This window comes from Acanthochromis polyacanthus, chromosome 5 (assembly GCF_021347895.1).
Source record: "Acanthochromis polyacanthus isolate Apoly-LR-REF ecotype Palm Island chromosome 5, KAUST_Apoly_ChrSc, whole genome shotgun sequence".
Taxonomy (NCBI): domain Eukaryota; kingdom Metazoa; phylum Chordata; class Actinopteri; family Pomacentridae; genus Acanthochromis; species Acanthochromis polyacanthus.
In genome coordinates this window covers 36,099,996-36,121,164 of record NC_067117.1, presented here as the reverse complement: position 1 = coordinate 36,121,164, position 21,169 = coordinate 36,099,996, and the positions used below count along the sequence as shown (strand labels likewise).

Here is a 21,169-nt window from a genome sequence, read left to right as displayed (position 1 = left end):
CAGTGTTATGAAAATATGAAAGATAGAAGAGAGGACATAGCTTTGCTCTACCCATTCTTTTGGAAAACTGTTTAATGATGTTTATTCCAGCGTATCATGTGATTCACTGTTTCTTCTTCTTCGACAGCTGAAAAGGTTATGCTAACAGGGTTGTTATGGGACATATGTTCTATGCATAATAATAAATATTTAAAATTTTACGTTGATTAAAAGAAATTTGACATCAATAAAGAAAATAATACCAAAAAATGAGATTTACATGACATCTGAACTGTTTTATTTGAGATTCAATGTGGTTATCAGGTGGGTGGGACAAGAGAAAAAAGGTATTTTAGGGGGAGCTCCAGACCTACCTTGGTATTTTAAAAAATATTTTCAAACATTCTTCTATTTTTTTTCGATTTGGTCTTAGGACAAGTAAATTTGCACAACTGCATGTTTTAGTATATTGTGCATGGATTGTTTGAAATTTGATGGGTGGGGCGTACAATGTCTTCCAATTCTGGAATGACTCATATGGCAAGTTGATACCGTATCCTTTGTCATTTCTCCGTTATCTTTCCTGTTCAGCTTGAGGCCGCCAAGAAGTCGTACCACATGGCCTGCAAAGAGGAGAAGCTGGCTACCACCAGAGAGGCCAACAGTAAAGGAGAGAACTCTGTGACCGCCGACCAGCAGAAGAAACTCCACGAGAAAGTGGACAAATGCAAACAGGATTCACAGAAGGTGAGAAAATCAACTACTGCAGGATCATCATTATGCAAAGGCTATTTTCTCCAATCAAGCCAAAGTCAAATCAGTTCTCAGAATATTTAAAGGCAGCATGGCTGGTTTCAAGGTAGCATTGTTAATGTGTGACTGAATGCTACACCTTCCCATCTGTATCTCTTCTTCTCTGTTCCACAAGTTGACTCTGGTCATCTTTTACTGCCTCGACCTTCACATTCCTGAACTCTGGATCTTATTGTGACTAAATAAGACATTTATACTGTTCTTTCAAAGTTAATGGGATTCACATTTGACCACAAAAATAATAACAGAGGATCATGTGTCATTAAAACAGTCAAGATACACCCATTGGTTCTTACTCAAGATTTAGACATAAATAGGTTGTATAGATATACTTTTACTTTAGGAAATGGTTTAGTCTTTTTCTAAAGCTTTATAGAAATGCACTTCAAATGGGAGTAAATCAGTGAATTGTTTTGCAGATATGGATCAACTGGCGTCAGGACTATGCATGTTGATTCAACTTAGAATTAAATTATACTAAGCATGGTGCTCACAGTGAAGGGACAAATGCAGCGTGGCTCAGTGATGGGTTTTTGACACTTTCTGGACACTAGTGGAGCTGAATGACAGACAATAAGCTTTAACACACCTAAACCTCTCAGAAAGCAGCAGTTAGTCAGATCCTTTGTTGATTTTAGTCTTTTTTGAGATTTTTCAGTGATAAGTAAATGATGTTCCAGAATTGCCACAGTTACATGGAGTTTTTTATTCGGAATGAACTCATTCGGAATTAAAGTTTTGTTCTTCGAGTATACATGGCAATATTAATTCCGAATTACGGTTTACATGGACCGCACGTTTTTTCCCCTTCCTTAATTCCGCTGTAATGCTTGACCGTTGGAAATGATTCTGATTGGACAGGGAGTGGACGTGACATATCCGTGTTTACCAAAAGAAAACAAACTCCATTTGCCTCAGCATTTCTTTTCCCCAACAAGACAGAGGAACAACTAATAAGCACGCTTTTCTTTTTTTGTTTAAGGTTATTTTTTGGCTTTGATTCTCTAAGAATGTGTTACTTGTGTGTGTGCTAGGCAAAGGAGAAGTATGAGAAGGCTCTGGATGAGCTCAGTAAGTGCACCCCTCAGTACATGGAAAGCATGGAGCTGGTGTTTGAGCAGTGCCAGCAGTTTGAAGAGAAGAGGCTGAGCTTCCTCAGGGAAGTGCTGCTGGATGTCAAGCGCCACCTTAACCTCACAGAGAACCAAAGGTTTGACACGTTTGAATCTGACCAGAGAGTCATCAGCTAATCATGAGCAGCACACTAAATCCTTACTGTCTGTTCACAGTTACGCTACAGTATACAGAGAACTTGAACGCACCATCACATCAGCTAGTCCACAAGAAGATCTGAAGTGGTTTAGCAACACCCATGGTCCTGGCATGCACATGAACTGGCCACAGTTTGAGGTAACAAAGTCCCATTACAGGCTGCAATGTGAAGACCTTAAAGGGGAACTTCGGTTTTTTTCAACCTGGGGTCTGTTTTCATATGTCATTTCATACATGTGAGTGATGGAGAAATGAATTTTCGAAAACCTCCACATTCCGAAATCGCGCGATAGCTCGCGCCAAAACCGGTGTTTTGGCGCGAGCTATTGCGCGATTTCGGAACGACATTTGCTTTCTAGCGTCCTGAGATTTGGATACAGACCACAACAAATAGCGATCGCCAAGTAATGTGGAGGTTTTCGTTCACTTCTCATCTCTAGTATGTTGTGGGACACTCGTTGAGACTATCCGAGCCGGTCAGTGTGGGGAAAAAAGCACATTAGGGCGGACTTTGACGCGGGGGGGCAAGTTGCCCCATACTTTTCGCTAGCTGAGCTGCCAGCTGAGCTGCCAGCTGAGCTGCTAAGCTGAGCTGCTAAGCTGCCTGCCTGGCTAAATACTGGCTATGTCGAAAATTCATTTCTCCATCACTCACATGTATGAAATGACATATGAAAACAGACCTCAGGTTGAAAAAAACCGAAGTTCCCCTGTAAATCATCACTGGATACCTGTGCAGTACTGTTACATACTGTCCAAACATTAGCGCAATAGCTTGACCTCAAGGAAATACTATATTACCTGCTTGTCCTGAGAGAAGATTGATACCACTTTCATGTTTGTATGGTAAATATGAAGCTATAGACTGTAGCCAGTTAGCATAGCTTAGCACAAGAACTGAAAGCAGATGAAAGGACCTAGCTTGGCCGGAACGGCATGTAATAGTTTTGCATGTGATGTATATTGAACATTCTGTTTGGACAGTAGCCTACATGCCACACGGTGACTCCATTACCTTATCTCCTCTTGTCTAACACTCTACAAAACTGCCAATAAGTGCATTTCCTGAACTGTTCCTTTAACAATGCATTTTCTATGTGAAACTAGAGAACAGAGAACTCTCATTTATGTTGATCATGCTAAATGAACATCATGAAGTATTTTGCAAGAAGGTAGTTTTGATTATCATTTGGTACTGGAAAGCAACATAGTGAATGATGCCTGGTAGATTACAGCAGTGCAGCGCTTAAAAATTTCAGTCTATACATGTTTTGTCTCTTTTTTTGCAGGAGTACAACCCAGACCTTGCACATAGCATCATTAAGAAAGACAAGTCAAAGAAAGCTGATGGAGTCATGCTGACCCATGTCTCGACAGCAGGAGACAATGCTCAAGCTGGAGACCGGGGGAGGTAAAATATAATCAATTTGCTGTTTTTTTAATTAGTGTTAATCATCGTATCCAACTCATCTTCTTTACACACAAAGCTGACTTCTATATTTACAAGCTATATCTGAAGTCTCCAGTGCCATTATAATCTTTTATCACAGCTGCTACTAGACATACACTGAACTGAAAGCTACATAAATAGTAATAGAAGGATACAACAAAACCAAAAACTTCTGCAAATTATACACCTAAAACATCACAGGGGCAGCAGTGATAGGATCAGTGCATCATGGCGTATTTAATGTGCTTCTGAAATGTGTCGTGCCAAGTTTAAGCAGCTACGAGAAGAACCAGGTGTACACGGCCTCCACAGAGTGGTCAGACGAGGACCAGACAGCTCCAAACTCAGGCAACGACACCAATGGAGGGACGAACCCCTTTGATGAAGACGTGGGCAAAGGTGTGAGAGTGAGAGCGCTGTACGACTATGAAGGCCAAGATCATGATGAGCTCAGCTTCAAAACAGGTGAGTGTGACGGTAGATGATGTCATCATCAAACTTTAAAAGGTTATGTTTTTGCCGAAGCATCTTAATGTCAGTGAAACTTACCTTCTGACCTCATCACCACGAACGCTGTTCACATATGTGAGGCTGACTTTCTGTCTATGTACTGCTTTGTGTGACTCTTTGATTCTTAGAGTGTACAGTTAGCATCACCCAAAGAGCAATAGCTTGCATAGCAACAATAGTAGGAAATACAGCAGGTTGAGATATACCAGAATAAGCCTTTAAATACTCAAATCCATAATTTTGGATGGATTATTCCTTTATTGCTCTTGTTGATAACTTACAGGATTGATGTTGGCACTGTTTGACATAATCTCCTCCTGCTGCACATTCCTGTCTCTGCTTATTGATAAAGGGGATGAGCTGACGAAGCTGGAGGATGAGGACGAACAGGGCTGGTGTAAAGGTCGCCTCGACAACGGCCAGCTGGGTCTTTACCCAGCCAATTATGTGGAGCAAATCTAGCTGTTCCAGCTGAGAACGCTTCTTCCTCATCGGAGGACAAATCCAGACTGAACCATCCAGTCATAACTGCACATTGCCAGAGACTTCAAAGCAAAGCTTCCTTCTCTTGTCAGGCACAGCGAGCTTTGTTTATCTCAGCCTCATCAGACTTCACTGAAAGAAGATCTGTTTAGGATCTCATCACCTCCAGACACTGCAACTGAAGCAAAATATTTTACTCTCCTTTGTGTGTAGCCGTGATATCAGTTGTGATGCTAACATGCCATACAGTACATCGCTCATCATGATATTGATATGGTATCGTCAGTTGTGCCTGGATAGCAAGAATGAGCTATGCATTGTGCATTTCATGTATATATTTTAATCATTTTTTACAGTCTGGATGCTTGTACAGTTTTTTCCTCATTGAATACAGTGTTTTCTTCCTTAGTATTTACATATTTATCTGTAAAGAAATTCTTTGACATGTTGGAAATAAATTGCTTTTGCCTGAGAGTTAGATGACAAGATTTTTATCATCTGGAGAGAAATGTAAAGCTACACTGGGCAGCTAGTTAGCTTACCTTGGCATTACATATGAAATGCAAGCCAGGCTTTGTGGACAAATACCATCTTCCTGCACCTTTTAAAGCTTGCATACACTACGCTTCAAAAGTTTCTTGTACTTAGAAATGTCTTTATTTTTGAAACAAAAGCATTTTTTTCAGTGAAGATACCATTAAATTAATTGGAAATACAGTCTACACATTGTTCATGTGGTAAATGACTATTCTAGCTGGAAACAACAGATTTTTAATGGAATATCTCCATAGGGATACAGAGGAACATTTCCAGCAACCATCACTCCTGTGTTCTAATGCTACATTGTGTTAGCTAATGGTGTTGAAAGGCTCATTGATGATGAGAAAACCCTTGTGCAATTATGTTAGCACTTGAATAAAAGTGTGAAAACATGATATTATTTGGATGACCCCAAACTTTTGAATGGTATTGTGTGCACAAGGTATGCTGAACACACAGGTCATGAATAAAATTAAAGGTGCTTTGAAAAAGCACTTTTAAAATTAACAGCAGGAGCTAAACTAAGCAACATGTAAATGGAAATATAAAAACGCACCCAAAGCTGTTTGTATTTGGAGTGTATCAAGTAACAGCACAAAGGCCCCGTCAAGCCTCAGCTTGTAGGACTTTTGCGCATTATTAAGAGAATTGAGCTGTTGAGTTGCTGCTTGGGACTTTAGCACCCATGTGGTCTGCACTCTCATGACTCAACTATCAGGTCACCCTGATTTAATGAGGTTGATGTTAGAGACCATTTTGCATTCAACTTAAATTAAACTAACTATCTAGTCACTGTGTCTTATTTAATATACACATATAAACAATTTTCTCATCTAACTCTTTACAAGAAAGCAAAAAAGAGCATATTTTCCCAGGATGTTGAAATATTCCTTTGTGTGTCAAGTTCTTTTTGTGCTCCACTCCATAGCATGTCACTGAATTAGCGTTTTGAAATGAGATAAAACAGTCTCTCTCCGCCGAGCTCGTCTTTGAAATGGAAATCCGTACTCTAGCAGAAACTGAAAGGACTGTTTACATTAACCTCTTCTGTCCCACCCCTCTACAACACTGTGCCTGTTGTAACATTTATCTTCCATTTAGTTTCTCCTTCTCTACACATGTTAATAATGCAGACGCCATGAACAAAACCTGCCTAGAAATACACGCCTGCAGCTGTTTTGTACGAGGAGCTTTGTTTCACATCCAGCGTTTTAACTGATTTGATTTCTCCTGCAAATAATGAGGCTTGTTTCATATGAGTGAATGTCAGTGATTTGACATTATCAGCTCTCAGCTTCTCTCTGTGATTTTCTGCATGCTGATGCTCCCACACACTGTTTACTGCTTTGAGCTGAACTGATCCAGCACATGGCCTTGATTAATTAATGACTTAGTCTTGATTGAATTAAAGCTGCTATCAGGGTGATGATCTGTTTCACTGTGCACTATTATAATGGTGTATTTCTGCTTTAAAGATCAAACTCAAACTTCACACAAACAGATTAGGGCTGCATGTGGCAGTGCAGTATGTGTTATATGAGACTGGTGGGTTACTCCTGGTAACTGCACATGCTGCTCTTTTGTCTGAAGCAGGCAGGTGTTCTCTTACTGGTGCAGACAGAGACAGCTACAATGAGAAAAGCAGAAAGAGGATCTGTCTCTGAAATATTGATGAGACGGTTGCTTTTTCTGCTACAAGAACAAAATTTATTTTCACAGGATCTGGGAGGGAAATGTTTCTTGTTGCAGTGTTTATGCTTCGGTATGCTTCTTTTAAAAAGTGTCACTTTCGTTAGCACTGGATTCATTGTGGTGAAATGTATATTGCCTTACCAAACTTCTACCAGCCTTTCTCCCCAAAGACTCTCAACCACCACCTCTGAAGACACGAAACAGGACTCGCCTCCACAGAATCTGACTCCAGCTTATCCAGATCACTTTACACTGACTCGACACGCAGACCCTCTTTGACTGATTGAATTTAGTATGAATTTAAAGACTTCAGCATCTTAACTGTCTTAATGTATCTTTGACTGTATCTGAAACAGAATTGGATTGTTTACAAGTGTACTGTAAAAGTGCTGCATCCACTGTGAACCTCCTAAAGGACGGAAAATCGTATTTAAAAATGTTCAAACGCTCCTTTCTTTTCTGTCTTGCTCTTGCTGGAAACATTTATCTGCAATGTCATGGAAGACTTTGAGAACTGGAGGGCTTTCTCTCGCTCTTTCTCTCTTACTCTCTCTCTCTCTCTTTTCTTTTTCTAGCATAGTGCTGTCATTTCCGAACTGTAGTGCCTGTTCATCTGCATAAGCAAAAATAAAAGATGTCATCAGAAAACTGAGACACACATGAGAGTCTGGGGTTGAGATTAAAAACATGGAGTAGAATATAAAGATGTGTCGAGTCACATTAACCGGTGTAACTTTGTTAAAATTAGCATGGAGCGAAGTATTCAAAGATCCTGTATTTAAAATCTTAGTTACTTAGCAGAGCAATGATATTTTTAGCAATGCAGTAAATGTAGAAAAATAATCCCCATGACAGTTACAGTAATAAATATTGCTCTATTATTATTATTATTATTATTATTATTATTATTATTATGTTTAGGTACAAAATTTAACCTGTAGTTGGTTGAAGTGCCTGTTATAACTATTTCCCAAATTACTGTGTAGTTCAGCGAGCACACAATACAAACTAACTTGCTTCAGAAAACCATTTAACCAGTAGTACATTCAACTAAAACCATTTAACCAGTAGTACATTCAACTAAAACCATTTAACCAGTAGTACATTCAACTAAAACCATTTAACCATTCCTAGTAGTACATTCAACTAAAACCATTTAACCATTCCGAGTACTATGTTAAACTAACTAGTAGTAAATATCTCTAGAGGTTTTCCTTGAGAAAAATGACCCATCAAACTGATTACATTATCCTGGTATTAATTTAGTTATCTTGATGCATGAGAATTTTACTGGTCTGAGCTACGTTTTTAAACAGGTGGGGGACAACTTGAATTTTAAAAAATGAATAAAACAATGGGGAAATGCAACAAATGAAGATGTTTAAAATGTTGTGTATTATATGGTATAATTAAGCATTAACATCCAATCATGTACAAGAGTAGCAGGAAGAAGATACCAATGTGACTCTGAAAAGGCGTTAAGACATTAAGACAAAGATTGCTCAACTGGCAAGTGTTTAAGTGGCAGTTGCATTTAAACCTATGAGAGAGTCATCCTTCAATAGGATCTGAAATTGTACACACATTTGATGATGCTCGCACATTAGAGCAACATGGGAAAAAAAATCGAGGAACAACTCTTTTTCAGGTTGCTGAGAATGTCACTGTAAGACATGATCAGACTGTCAGCAAGAAGAGTTTGTCAACCATTAGACAAAGAATGGTTTTGTAGTGGGGTTGCAGTGCATGAATTCCTCATTACAAAGGTGAATGGACATTTTAGAGTTCAGTGGTGCAAAAGATAATGTTCTACAGAAAAGTGATATGGTCAGATGAGTCATCCTTCACCATTTTGTTGACATGATTTGTCCATGTTCTCCTCTAGGAGGAAGAGTCATTGCAAATCACTACAAAGGGTTCTGAGTGATCACCTTTATTCAGTGATGGAGCATTCTTAATCTAATAGAAGTGGTCTCTAAGGTGGTCACAAACAGTCACTGAATAGTTTGATGTGTATGAAATTATGTAGAATGACATGCTACAGTCGTCACAGTTATCAGGTATCAACCCAACTGGATACTTCAGGTCAGCCCCCCACAAAAGGGTCAGTATGAATCAAAGGCTTCAAAGCTAAAAATGTTGAAAAGCAAGATTTGATAACGACTAACTGTGGCATTCTTCTGCACAGTGGGATTTTTCTGTGTGGAGTTTGCATATTCTCCCTTTGCCTGTGTGGATTTTCTCCTTTTTCTGGTTTTTGGGCTTCCTCCCACAGTCCAAAAACATGCTGAGATAAATCAGTGATGGATGGATAACTGAGGCAATGCTGGGTTTTATTTTAAAGCTAATAACAGATGCTGCCACTAGAGGTCATTAGTCACCAACCATTTCAAAACATGTTTCATTTTGTCAGATCAGGAGTGAGATTCCCACAAATCAGTCCCAGTTCTTCTAACAGACATCAAAATTAGTAATGAAATTTGTGATTATCTGCTGATATTTTAGAATTTGTTAGGGTTTCGTTTCTTTTACAGACTGCACATGACTCGTAGAGGAAGTCTACAGTGGAAATAAACTGGAGTTTACTTTGTGAAGTATGGTTAAGTGGTGTTGTATTTATACACTATCATTCAAAAGCTTGCGGTCACCGAGACAATTTCATGTCTTCCATGAAAACTCACACTTTATTAATGTGCTAACATAATTGTGCAAGGGTTATTTAATCATCAATGAACCTTTCAACACCATTAGCTAACACAATGTAGCATTAGAACACAGGAGTGATGGTTGCTGGAAATGTTCCTCTGTACCCCTATGGAGATATTCCATTAAAAATCAGCCATTTCCAGCTAGAATAGTCATTTAACACATTAACAATGTCTAGGCTATATTTCTGATTAATTTAATGTTGTCTTCTTTGAACAATACTGCTTTTGTTTCAAATATATGGACATGTCTATGTGACCCCAAACTTTTGAACACTAGTGTATATTTTATCCTTTGACACCTGACCAACTAATTACCCTACTTTGCAAATTTAACCTTTTTACTTTCTTAAGCAAAAAATCAAAGCCCTTCAAAATGTAAGTTAAAACATTTCATTCTGGATATGTCATTTGTTAAGATTTATTCTGAAAATAGTAGAAGTAAGTATCCTCTGAAGTTTTGCAAAACTTCACTTTGTACAGCTGTTTTCACAGGAAACTTTGGGACACGGGGAATTCATTCAGCTGCAATTAAGGATAAGACAAGTCAGGGGAAAAGACAATAATAATATCTGTAGTTTGTAAGTCTGTGTGTTGGTCTTTTTCAGAAAGCTGGATATGGTGAATTAAATTGCTTTGGGCAGTGCTGCGGCTTCCTACAGTCTTTGGACCCTGCATGCCTGTAAGTACTGTCATCCCCTTAGTCTTCACATCTTTGCCACTGTATTATCATTTCATGTTGGTGCTGACGACTGAAATATCGTATCATATCCTTTCACCTAAAGACTGACATCTTAACGCCACTTGATCCTTTTGATGCAGGATTCTGTCAGCGACATTTGAAGCCTGTACGGTACATGGCCATTAGGGGCAAAAATAAAAAAATAAAAAACTGAAGCTCCTTTATCTGAATTTGCTCCAGATTGCTTAAGGCCACCTTGTCTTGACACATCTTCACCATCTGACTTGACATAGAGCGAAACCAATTATGACACATTTTAAAACCTGTTGGACTATTTAAAAGACAGAACACTTAGTGATGGGAAAACATGAAACATCAATAAAGACCTGAATTTAGAAAAGAACACACAGTATTAAGTCATTATGTAATGGTTGCTGAGCCTTCCAGTAACTTTTCAAAGGGCATATAGCTCGTTTTAAATGCACTGCAAACTTTTTATGATTTAGAGACAGCACACAGATACAGTCCAAATGCAAAGTTTATTGGTTAATGTGTCCGTACTCAGATTTTTATTTAGACAGATGAAATTAGTAAGCAGTGTTGCAAGAGGCAAACTGGTGTGAAATATAGACACCCAAAGCATTAAAAATTAAATATGTACTTAAAAAATAATAATAAAAACTCATATGAACAGATCTGGACAACATATTTGACTATGGAACAGTAAAATATCCTTTAATCAAGTTTCTTTGTGTAATAATGGAGTTGTGTGTGAAGCCAAGCACAGCGCTGCTAACTTGTTCATATTAAGCAGATAATTTTCCACAAGGTCAACAGTTCATTTAGTGTTTTATGATGTTAATACTTTTTAATTAGTACAAAACACAAAGTACAGCTGAGCTTGATGGAAATATCATGAGTTTTGTATATATTTGTTTATGAATCAGACTAATTTAAGTTCTCTCTTAATGATTGTGCAACTTAAAAATTGAAGTGATCAGGATAGCTTTTACAGTTCTGCCTGAGTGAAACAAGAATGTGTCGCTCACCACTGTTGAAGCATTCACTGAAAATATATCAACTTCAGGATAGTCGTAAAAGGAAAAATATAAAAAACTCATCAGGATTAATCTTCCAGGGACCATGAACATAAAATGATTTTTCATTTCAAGTCTCTTCTATCTACTTTGTTTTGAACACTTTAGGTCTTATAAAATAAAATGCAATCTACAGCTGTATCAACTAGAGCTGGCAAGACAAAGCAAACACTTCACAGCAGTGCTATGATATTGCGGAATGCGTCACTCTTAACCAAGTTACATCTTAGGAAACAAAAACACATACAAGTGGCAGTGGAGGGTTGAGGATTCCACTCTAGGATCCAAATTCATCAACTACTGAAATCTGCTCCTTTGTATCGTCTAGGTGAGATATGGAGAGACAGCCCTGCCCTGTGGTTGACTGGGTTCAGAAAAAACAACTAACCACATTTTAAACTGTCAGTGAGGCTGAGCAAAATGAAAAGACAAAGCAAGTGTAGCTGTAGACGAGAGGCGTTTTCCTGAAGCTTAAGAGCAGTCAGTTGTAACTCTTCGATGTAATATAATGATAACTGGGAATCACGTTGTGGAAAAACAAACAGGCAGATCATGCAAATGACAAGGCAGTTCATTTATTGTTTTCAGTTTTTGTTGTTATAATTAGTGTTTGTTTCATTGTGCAGCAAGAAAACGCCTCAACAGCCACACTGTTATATCGCTTCCTCTCCGCTTTCTGCACAGATAAGCCTTCATGGAGCAGCTGCCAGCTGTTGCTTCAGTGTTGGCACTGAAAGTGTGTACTATTGGGGATGGTCAGTGCACATGTTGCATGTCAATTTTCATCTTGGGCTTGGGTGTTCCAAGTGCATCATGAGATAGTGCGTCCTTTTAATGTTGTAGGTTTTTATCTCCTCCCCTTTGGCCTCCCTTCCTGCTGCAGCCTCATACTGGGTGAACAAACTGATAGACCAGTCTCTGAGACACGTCAGGCTTACGGATGATGCCTTTCTTGTAGTATTGGCGTATGGAGCGGCTCAGCTTGTCATAGTTCATAGCAGGTCGATTCTTTCTGAGTCCCCACAGTCTCGCAACATGAGCTGAGTCTTCGATTTTAAAGATACCTGGTGGGAATCACAAGAGGTTTGACATTTTTAACAACATGCCAGAAAACGTGCAAAACAGAGTGTGACTGCTTTAATATATGTTCATTTAAAGAGAAATATAGAAAGTTGTCCTCCACTTATGTCTGTGTTCTTTGATTTGTTTAGCTTCTTGTTGAAACCAGCAAGCCAAGAAGTAATTTCATAAGTTAGAGAGACAAAATGATTTTAAAATATCTGTTTGTTTTTTTTTTTTTTTGCTTCAAAATATGCCCTTTATAATTGTACTGTTGTACCAGTTTCCCTTTTTAAATTGTATCAGTGTTTCCCCTGTTTCAAATAATTCTATTTGAAGCTACAGTCAAATATTTTAAAATAATAATTCTTGGAATTGCACAGTGATCAGTGGTTAGCACGATCGCTTTGCAGCTAAAAGATCCCCGGTTTGCATCACGGCCTGGGCCTGGGATGCATGGAGTGTCTGCATGGAGTTTGCATGTTCTCCCTGTGCATGCATGGGTTTTCTCAGGGTACTCTAGCTTCCTCTCAGAGTCCAAAACATGCTGATAATTCTAAAATGTCAATAGATGTGAATGTGAGTGTGCTTGTCTGTCTGTATATGTAGTGCTGTCCACTGTCTTCACTCTAACTCAGCTAGGATAGACTCTAGCCACCCCATGACCCAAAGAGGATTAAGTGATGCATAGAAAATGAAATGGATGAATAATAATTTGTTGCATGTGACTTCTAATAGCAGCTCTTACGGAGTTTAAATGTCAGTTGAAGTGTAAACATTAAAAGTAGTTAAACTGTGAGTTGAGGGTAAAATAAACTGCATCACCAAAGGAGTCAAAGTGTCAGCTGAAACAATGGCAGCATTGTAAGTATCAGCTGACATACAAGCACTAACAAGATGTTACACATCAGCTGAAGGGAAAGAGCAGTTAAGTTGACGTGTAGAAGCACGTGAAGAAGCAGTCACTGTCTAATGATGAATTCACTTAAATTTTAGATGTAAAAATTAAGTTTGTTCTCTTAATGTGGACGAAATGTGAAGAAAAAAAATTGTGGAAAAACGGAAGGGTAAGAGATGACAAAAGTTTGAATAAAATGGCAAAATAAATTATCATTTCATCAAAATATTTGTCTTCTGAAAACTAAGGAGCAATAAATTTCCCCCCAAAATAGAGTTTAACAGCACAGTTGGATGGCTAAATACCTACAATGTATTGCTTTTTTTTTTTTGCTTTTTTTTAAAGAGCAAAATTACCTTTCTCTTTATTGAGCCAGCGGATGCAGCGTCCGTAGTTGTGAGGTTTGAGCAGAAGCTCTCTGAGGAACTGCCACAGATGAATGGGCTGACCGGAACAAGATGAATCTGCCTCAGACCACAACTCATCGCTGCCTGCACAACAAAACAAAAACATGTGGTCCTTCATGTCAGTATGTAGTGAGTCCATGATATGCACCCTGAGATCCAAAACATTACAGAGGTCCTTAAGGCCACAGAAAATAGACAATATAAAAGCTTGATGTACAAGTACAGTACAGCACGAGTTTCTGACCACTATTCAGCAGAAGTTTCTAGAAATTAAATTTTAATAGTGTTTTTACGGGACAAAACTGTGTAAAAATTGCACATACATTTTTGCAACAATTATTGTGAGTAGTTAATATCTTTAAATTGCAGGGGTTTTTGCATTGAAAACAATCCTACCTGTCGTTTTAGGATCTCCAACTGAACACCTCTCTTTCATCCAGGCAGCTGGAGAATAAAAATAAAACAGACATTCAAATTCAATTCAATTTTTAATCCTTCCCAAACTTTACATAAATACCACAGTATGCACACACTCACAAAGTTCACAGCAGCCAAACATCAGATCATAAACTTATCAGAGGAGGTGCAGCAGGCAACAATGAATTTGTTGAATAAACATGACGCACGTACCTGACTTCCATATGTCCAGGTGTGCGTGCAGCGTGTCTCCACACTGGGGGGAGCGCTGCCGAAATTCCTCCTCACTCATGGCACATAGATCTTTTCCTGTTAGATCCTGGAAGGCCTTTCCTGCATGAGGCAACCTGTACAGATGTTCAGTCCACAGCAACCATTTCTGGACATTCCCTGTGTTCCATTCTATGGGGTCTAAAGGCAGATAGAGGTATGAAAATAGTGAGAAAACCTCCAGCTGCCACCACAGCAAATTGTTTTTTGTGAGATAAAGTCATATGAAGTCAAGTCAGTTAAATTTCTATTTTTTCAGCTTTGCACTGTGTTTATTTTCTTCATCAATTTAAACAGAATAAATCAACTGAAACTACAAGGCAATCATTCTTTTATGCCACTACAGTTCTAATCGGTAGAACAGATGACTGGGGATCGTATTGGTTTATGACAGCCAGAAGCTGTATAATGCATTTTAAAAAAACGCTTTCTCTGTTTGTTTTATGAGCATAGCGAGACCTCGCCCTTAAGACTGTGTACACGTCTGCTGGCAGGAAAGACCCATCACTGTCACAGACCAGAAGAACTCATGTAAAGGTCAGGATTAAACAGATCCTGGAGCAGGCAAACACAACTTTGCATCAGTAAGGATATGATTCAGATGATCTGTCATCTTGCCTGCGCTATTCACTCAAATATATGTTGATTTTGGGAGTAAGACCCAGTAGCTTACGGTAAGTATCTTTGAATCAATAAGCCTTTATTTGCAAATACTGAGCAACACTTTGGGATTTTTGGTCATGAAAAATGCCTTGTTTGCTTGTAAGTTTAGTTTCATTGTCAGTTATATGCCTCAGTACTATAACACCACTCCTGAGGATGACAAAGTGTAATGGCAGGTGTGGTGGAAAAGCAACCTACCTGGGGTGATGTTGAGCAGTTTGCAAGCTGTTTCAATGTCCTTCAGCACTTCTCCCACAACCATGCTTTGCACTTGCTCCAGAGACTGCTCCTCCTCCTGCCCCTCCAGCCCAGGAGAGAGTCCTTGTTCCTGGCTGTCGATGACCGGACACTGCTCTGGTTCCTCTTGAGGCTCCATGCGAGTCGGGGGTACAGACAGCGTTGAAGAAGCTTCTGAAACCTTCACCAACCACGTAGCATCTTCAGTGAGAAGCATGTCAAAGCAGGAGAGGTAGAGGCCTGGCACTCCACGTTCCGAGGTTTCCACACTCAGCTTGGTATCCCCCATGTCCCAGGGTTCTGCAGAGCACCGGTTTCGTTCCAGGAAATCCTCTGTCATCCCAATTCGGGATCCATACACTGTTTCTCCTGATAAACTGCCCACTGGGTTTGACATAACGGATACCTGAAGATAAAGGAGAGAAGAGACATTCAACTTCTAACCAGTGATCTGCACATTAACTGAAACTTATAAAAATAGTGCAAAATATTGGAAAAGGTATTTTAAATTATTCCAAACAGTGCAAAGTCAAAAAAGTTTTCTGACAAATCTTTGCAACATTCAAGTATCTTAGTTAAAATTATTTGATAAGTCAGTCATAATTACAATAATACCTTTACCATTAATTCCTCTCATGCAAATCTCTGTCTGCTAAACAAGCAACTCTTGTAGTTATGAAAGATGCTCCATCAGTGGCTGCAGTGGTACAACTGTGCTGCTTGATGCTCTATAAGAACCTCTGAGTCTCACGGGGATGCTGGGGAAATGACCCTCAAGAGAGTTGAAACACACACAGCGATGACGGGCATGGGGCAAAATGGATTTGACTGAGTCTCTTATTTGTGGGTCAGTGGCCCAGAATGGTCCATGTCCTGGGGGTGGGTGACTTGTATTAAGACCTGAAGTAGTTCTGTCGTCTGCCTCAGCTTTCAAGGTGCCGTCTCTGCAGCCCTCTGTCTCCACTGTCAGCTGGAGATTTTAATCAAATAGAAGTTAGATAATGTGGAGAAGAGCATGCTCAAGATCTCCCCAAAGCCACGTTTTAAAACAACCAAAATGCCTATTTTATGAAGACTAGACTCATATGAGCGACAGTCTTTTTAACAGGAGATTACCATTAAAAGTGCTCATTTATAGACGTACACTCTGTAGCACAAGGGTAATTGCACATATGGCGCTTATAATGGTTACCTGTCACAGCTGGCATATGGGAAGACACACTGCTGTCACACATGAGGTTATCAGAGCTGGCGACTGATGACACAGTAAAGGATGTGTGCTCCCACAGAGCACATGTTCAAGGAGAGTTATGGCTTAATTTGTGAAAAGACAAACAATTAAAGTCTCATAAAATTTGCAAAATGATCAACTCCAGCTGTCAGGCCCAAACCAAGTGTTAGCGTAAGTTTGAAATGAATGAAGGTGGCTGGTGGCATGACTTGGATGATTTACTCCATACGATAAATGTGACAAAATTAAACATTCCAGTCATGTCATGCTGATGATGGTTGATGTTTTTGCATCTGCATTCTCTTGTACTTTTTCCTCAATATGTTGACTGACCTGTTAATTTAGACTTTTACAATTGGCACTACGTTCTGAAATATTTGAATTCAGATTTGCAAACAAAACCCTTTACATGTGTCTTTGCATTTTTCCACATATTTTCACTGTTACTAAACTGGCTTAAAGTTAAATGAAATTGTCCCCCTGCACCCACAACAAGAATCGTCTTTTTGGTCCTCAACCCCCCATTGTAAAACCTTCTCCCCATTCCTCCTTTTATCTCTAAACTTTTCCTAAACTATAACCCAACCTCCCTTTCACTCCATCAGGAGTCAGATTAAAAGCCACTGGCATCCCAGCCTGCTGCTGCGTGTCAACTGTGCTCTGTAACAGCTTGCACTAAGCCCATTAGCAAAGCAAATTTAGCCATATTACCTTCTTCCAAAAGGAAGAGGGGGCACAAGAAAAAGACACAAACACACACCCCTGGAGAGAGGGATTAAGACCCTGACTGATTTCTAAATGAGTTTGGTCAAGACGCTGATATTCATTTCAGGAGCATTAGAGATTGCTCCATTTACTCAGCAAAGTCAGCCTTTGACACAGAACCAAAAAGAACTGCCTCCATGCAGGCGTCCACCCTGGGAACCATATTTTTTCTACATGCTTGGTCTCAATTAGCATAAAGAAGATGATTATTTGAAGCAGAGTTTGTATTATTTCCATACATTGCATATGATTTTTATTTTCTTATTTATTTGTTTCTACAAATACCTGAAACAAATAGACGAAAGAGCAATTTGTGCATATTTTTATTGGGGAAAAAGTACAAAATGGAGTGTAAAGCAGTAAAAGTTAGAGACCAATGCAATTGCTTAAAATAAACTCGCAGGCCAGTCCATCATTGTCACTGAGCAGTTGTGTGACAGAAGTCAATAAAGTGTTTCAATTAAAGTTAATGAGTAGTGATTAAAACAACCACAGAGTCTAGGCTTGTTTGTCTTAGATGATTCAGTCTGAGTTGAAAAAGAAAAGGTCATAGATACGATTTGAAATCATCAATCTAATGTTGACCACTATGTTGAGCGAGTGCTTCGCTGGTGTTGTTTGAGTCTGGAGTTAAAGGAGTGTGTACAGCCAGGCGTGACTGTTTGCCATGTGAGGGAGATCTTTTTCTTCCTTGTTATTGTTTCTCATGGGAAACTTGGACCAACTAAGGAGGTCATTGTTCCGAGAACAAGGATAAAGGAAGGAGCTTCATCTTTGCGTCGAGCTTCTCCTCGCTCAATATGACTATTGCTCTAAAGAAAGTCTGCTGCTTTGGGGAAAGTGATGTGGATCTGTGGATTACTGCTGTTGCTCATTTTTTTATGGCAATGGTGACATGTGCAGGTGTGCGGTTCACATCATAAATTAGAATCAGGTGTGACAGCAGTCTGCTTATACCTATTTGCTTGTTTAATGAATTGCAAATAAAGGTTCATTTTATGCTCTTGTGACTGCAGTGTCTTACAATATTTGTAGCTTACAGACCTTCACAAATCCCCGTTTTCTATCTGTCTAACTTACAATGTGTAATATTCTTCCTTTTTTTTTTTTTTTACCACCCCTGGGCAGCTTGTATTAACTGCCAGTGGGGGATGTTGGTGTTCTCGGCAATATATTTCTGCGGTTAGTCAGGTGTGCTGGCATTAGGCCAATATCCTAGGAAACTACAACACTGCATTGGTAGAAATGAAAATGAAATATGACAAAGGTCTGGAGTTACAGTTAAAGATGCTGATGGTAAACTTAATACAACTAAGATTGGACCTGGAGATTGTAGGCATATCAAAGGCAGACAAAGAGATGAACCTGTCATTTGCTTTTATTTTAAAATATGAGGCCCGTCGCTATTTGGCCTGAGGCATGTAGTTCTGGTTTTAATCGGCAGGACATCAGAAAGAACTGGTATTTATGAGAACTTTTTGTTAGTTACACAAAATAATGTGTAACTAACACAGCAGCTGTGTGAGAAAGTGCCATTAAAACCTCAATATAATCAGCAGCAGTGTGATATTATAGATAAGTGAAATAGGTGAATTCCACTGCTGATCTGATAATTTGCATATTTGCTGGTGAAATATGAGCCAAATCTGGATGGAAATTTGACAACAGAGTTAAGCTGGAAGTATGTTTCTTAAAAAGTGATGATCGTATCTTTGAAAAGTTTCAGCCAACCCTGTATTTGACCACATCATTTTAGTGATGAAACTACATGACAAAGGAGCCAAACTTTCTTTTTCACTCTCTACATAAACAATGTGGTGACTTTTCACAGTACAAATAAAAGCACAAAAGAGTGCAACTCTATGAATAATACGTAGGAGGCATTTTTAAATTATCATCATATTTAAATTATATTGTTCAGCGTGGACGTTTGGCACAACTAAAAACAATTTCTGATTTCTGGTCAGACAACCTGAATTCTGGTCAAATCCTGATTGTGGTAACCCTAAAGCCAGAATTATTAGGTTTTCTCGTCTTTCTATTGATTCCACTGCCTTAAACACCATTTATGGGGACCAACTTGAGAGAATTTAATTGAATTTGGTACAAACGTTCACTTGGACACAAAGATGAATTCATTAGAATTAGGTGATCAAAAGCCATGACATCATAAATCACATTTTTGACCATATCTCAAGAATTCATACGCTAATTATGTCAAAATTTGTAAATGATACAATAAGGAAGTGATAATGTTTAACTGATCAAAGATCAGGGCTGGACAGATATGGACTTAGATTGCAACTTGGCTTGTGTGATGGTAATAGTTTTTTTCCCATGAATCCTCATAAAAACATAGCAACCATGACGTCACTCAGTCGTTGGTTTACAATGATTTTGAAACCTTGAGTTTGAAATTTGGAAATTGCCATCTTGATTGAGACTGAGAAACTATCAGTTGAGACCATAAATTCATTAGGAAAATGTTTACTGATGTAACAGAGTCATTTTGTCATAGACTTCCAAACAATCGAGACTTGTTTTTACAATCAGAGGAGTCGACCCCTGCTGACCAGTAGAAATAAAGCAGGTTTGAAGCACATCTGCAGTGCCCTTACTTTTCAGATCCAGAGGCTATGTTCTCCTTCTACATGCAATCTATGTTTTTTTGTTTGTTTTTTAAGGGTAAGTAGTTCATTTTTTTGAGAGAAGTGGTATTTTTAGCCCATATTATAAAGTGAATCCTAAAGTTGTGCTTTGACGTGTTGAAAATAATCTGATTAACATTGTTTTACATTTTAAGAGAGAGGACAAATGATCGCCCTGTAAAAACAAGCAGCTAATGCAAGTTGCTTATGGAGTCAGGTGCAGCTAATGCAACAGAGTCATGATGTAGAGTAATGGTGTAGATTAGCTGGATGTGAATGAGAGGATAATAATGCACCTGCAGCCGCAGAAAGATCAGAGCTGAAGGTCCAGTTCTGTTATTTCTGTTTATAATTACTCTTGCAGTCTTGGGAAACAGCCGTTGTATTTAAATTCCACCTTTAATTAAAAATCAAAATGAAGTCCCCTGTCTTATCTTGAACAGCAGTGACAAACCTGCTTTGATTGTGTTAATTTATTGCTGTGGTTTTTGGCATCTAACTGCCAACAACCTCTCATACACCTTTAATCCAATCACATGTTGTATTTCACCTGTCTGACTAAAATCTGACATGCAATTGCAAGTATACAGAGAAAAGCAACACTGCTAAGTGTGGATAAGACACAGAGAAAACACAAAAAAAGCAACTAGAAATGAATCAGTGAATTCCTAACCGTTCTATAGATCATTTCATATGTGATTGTGTGGTAACATTTGGTTCATGTGTCTTCATAGCTGTCATTAAACAATTAATACTGTCTTGTTGTACATGTCTGAATTGTTGATTTCATGTTCTTGATGTCTGGCCGCATCAATTCCCATATATTGTTTTTTTTCCCCGTTTTGTGGAGACAATTTTTTTTTCAGATAGTACAATTTCTTGTTGACCAAATATCTGATTATTTGTATTATTTTAACCTACTGCAAAAGCTTTAAGCCTGTATTTAAGTTAATAATAATGACAAAAATTCTGCTACCATTGTTATCTCTTTGCTGCTCAGAAGACCCCCAGTATTGACTCTGCAAGATGAAATGATGATAACCATCATGTATCAACAGCAGTAACAGGAAGCTGCACACTGTACATGTATGCTATTTAAATATTCAAGAGGAAATACGGTTGAATCCCAGAAAATCACAGCATGAATACAACAAATGTTACAGCTTTAAATAACAACATTAATACTGTGAAAAAACAAATAGACACATACCAAACATTCAAGATCTTGTGTAAGCAATGGCTTCTTACCACGGCAGAGATGCTCTGATGGCCGTAGGAAAAGGTTGGTAGAAGATGAAGCACAGTTTCCAATTAATACTCGCCTCAGATGGGACAACTGGGTGCCACCTGA

General features: G+C 38.7%; 2 protein-coding genes across 3 annotated transcripts in view; one reads left to right on the top strand and one right to left on the bottom strand.

Moving 5' to 3' along the window:
• pacsin1b (protein kinase C and casein kinase substrate in neurons 1b) overlaps nucleotides 1-7,391 on the top strand; it is a 53,914-nt gene extending 46,523 nt beyond the window's left edge. For both annotated transcript variants that reach the window (XM_022199132.2, XM_022199131.2), the window contains exons 5-10: nucleotides 571-726; nucleotides 1,827-2,002; nucleotides 2,082-2,202; nucleotides 3,354-3,475; nucleotides 3,783-3,979; nucleotides 4,377-7,391. In XM_022199132.2, coding sequence (XP_022054824.1) covers nucleotides 571-726; nucleotides 1,827-2,002; nucleotides 2,082-2,202; nucleotides 3,354-3,475; nucleotides 3,783-3,979; nucleotides 4,377-4,486 — 882 coding nt within the window. In that variant the 3' untranslated portion in view covers nucleotides 4,487-7,391. The remainder of the gene's footprint in view (nucleotides 1-570; nucleotides 727-1,826; nucleotides 2,003-2,081; nucleotides 2,203-3,353; nucleotides 3,476-3,782; nucleotides 3,980-4,376) is intronic.
• Nucleotides 7,392-10,646: 3,255 nt separating this feature from the next.
• Nucleotides 10,647-15,919, bottom strand: LOC110954540 (SAM pointed domain-containing Ets transcription factor). Its single transcript, XM_022199124.2, has 6 exons — nucleotides 15,796-15,919; nucleotides 15,136-15,580; nucleotides 14,218-14,415; nucleotides 13,984-14,031; nucleotides 13,537-13,671; nucleotides 10,647-12,287 (listed from the first exon to the last, which is right to left on the bottom strand). Exons 1-6 carry the CDS (start codon nucleotides 15,796-15,798, stop codon nucleotides 12,109-12,111), a joined length of 1,008 nt encoding a protein of 335 aa, XP_022054816.1. The 5' UTR covers nucleotides 15,799-15,919; the 3' UTR covers nucleotides 10,647-12,108.
• Between the last annotated feature and the right edge of the window lie 5,250 nt (nucleotides 15,920-21,169).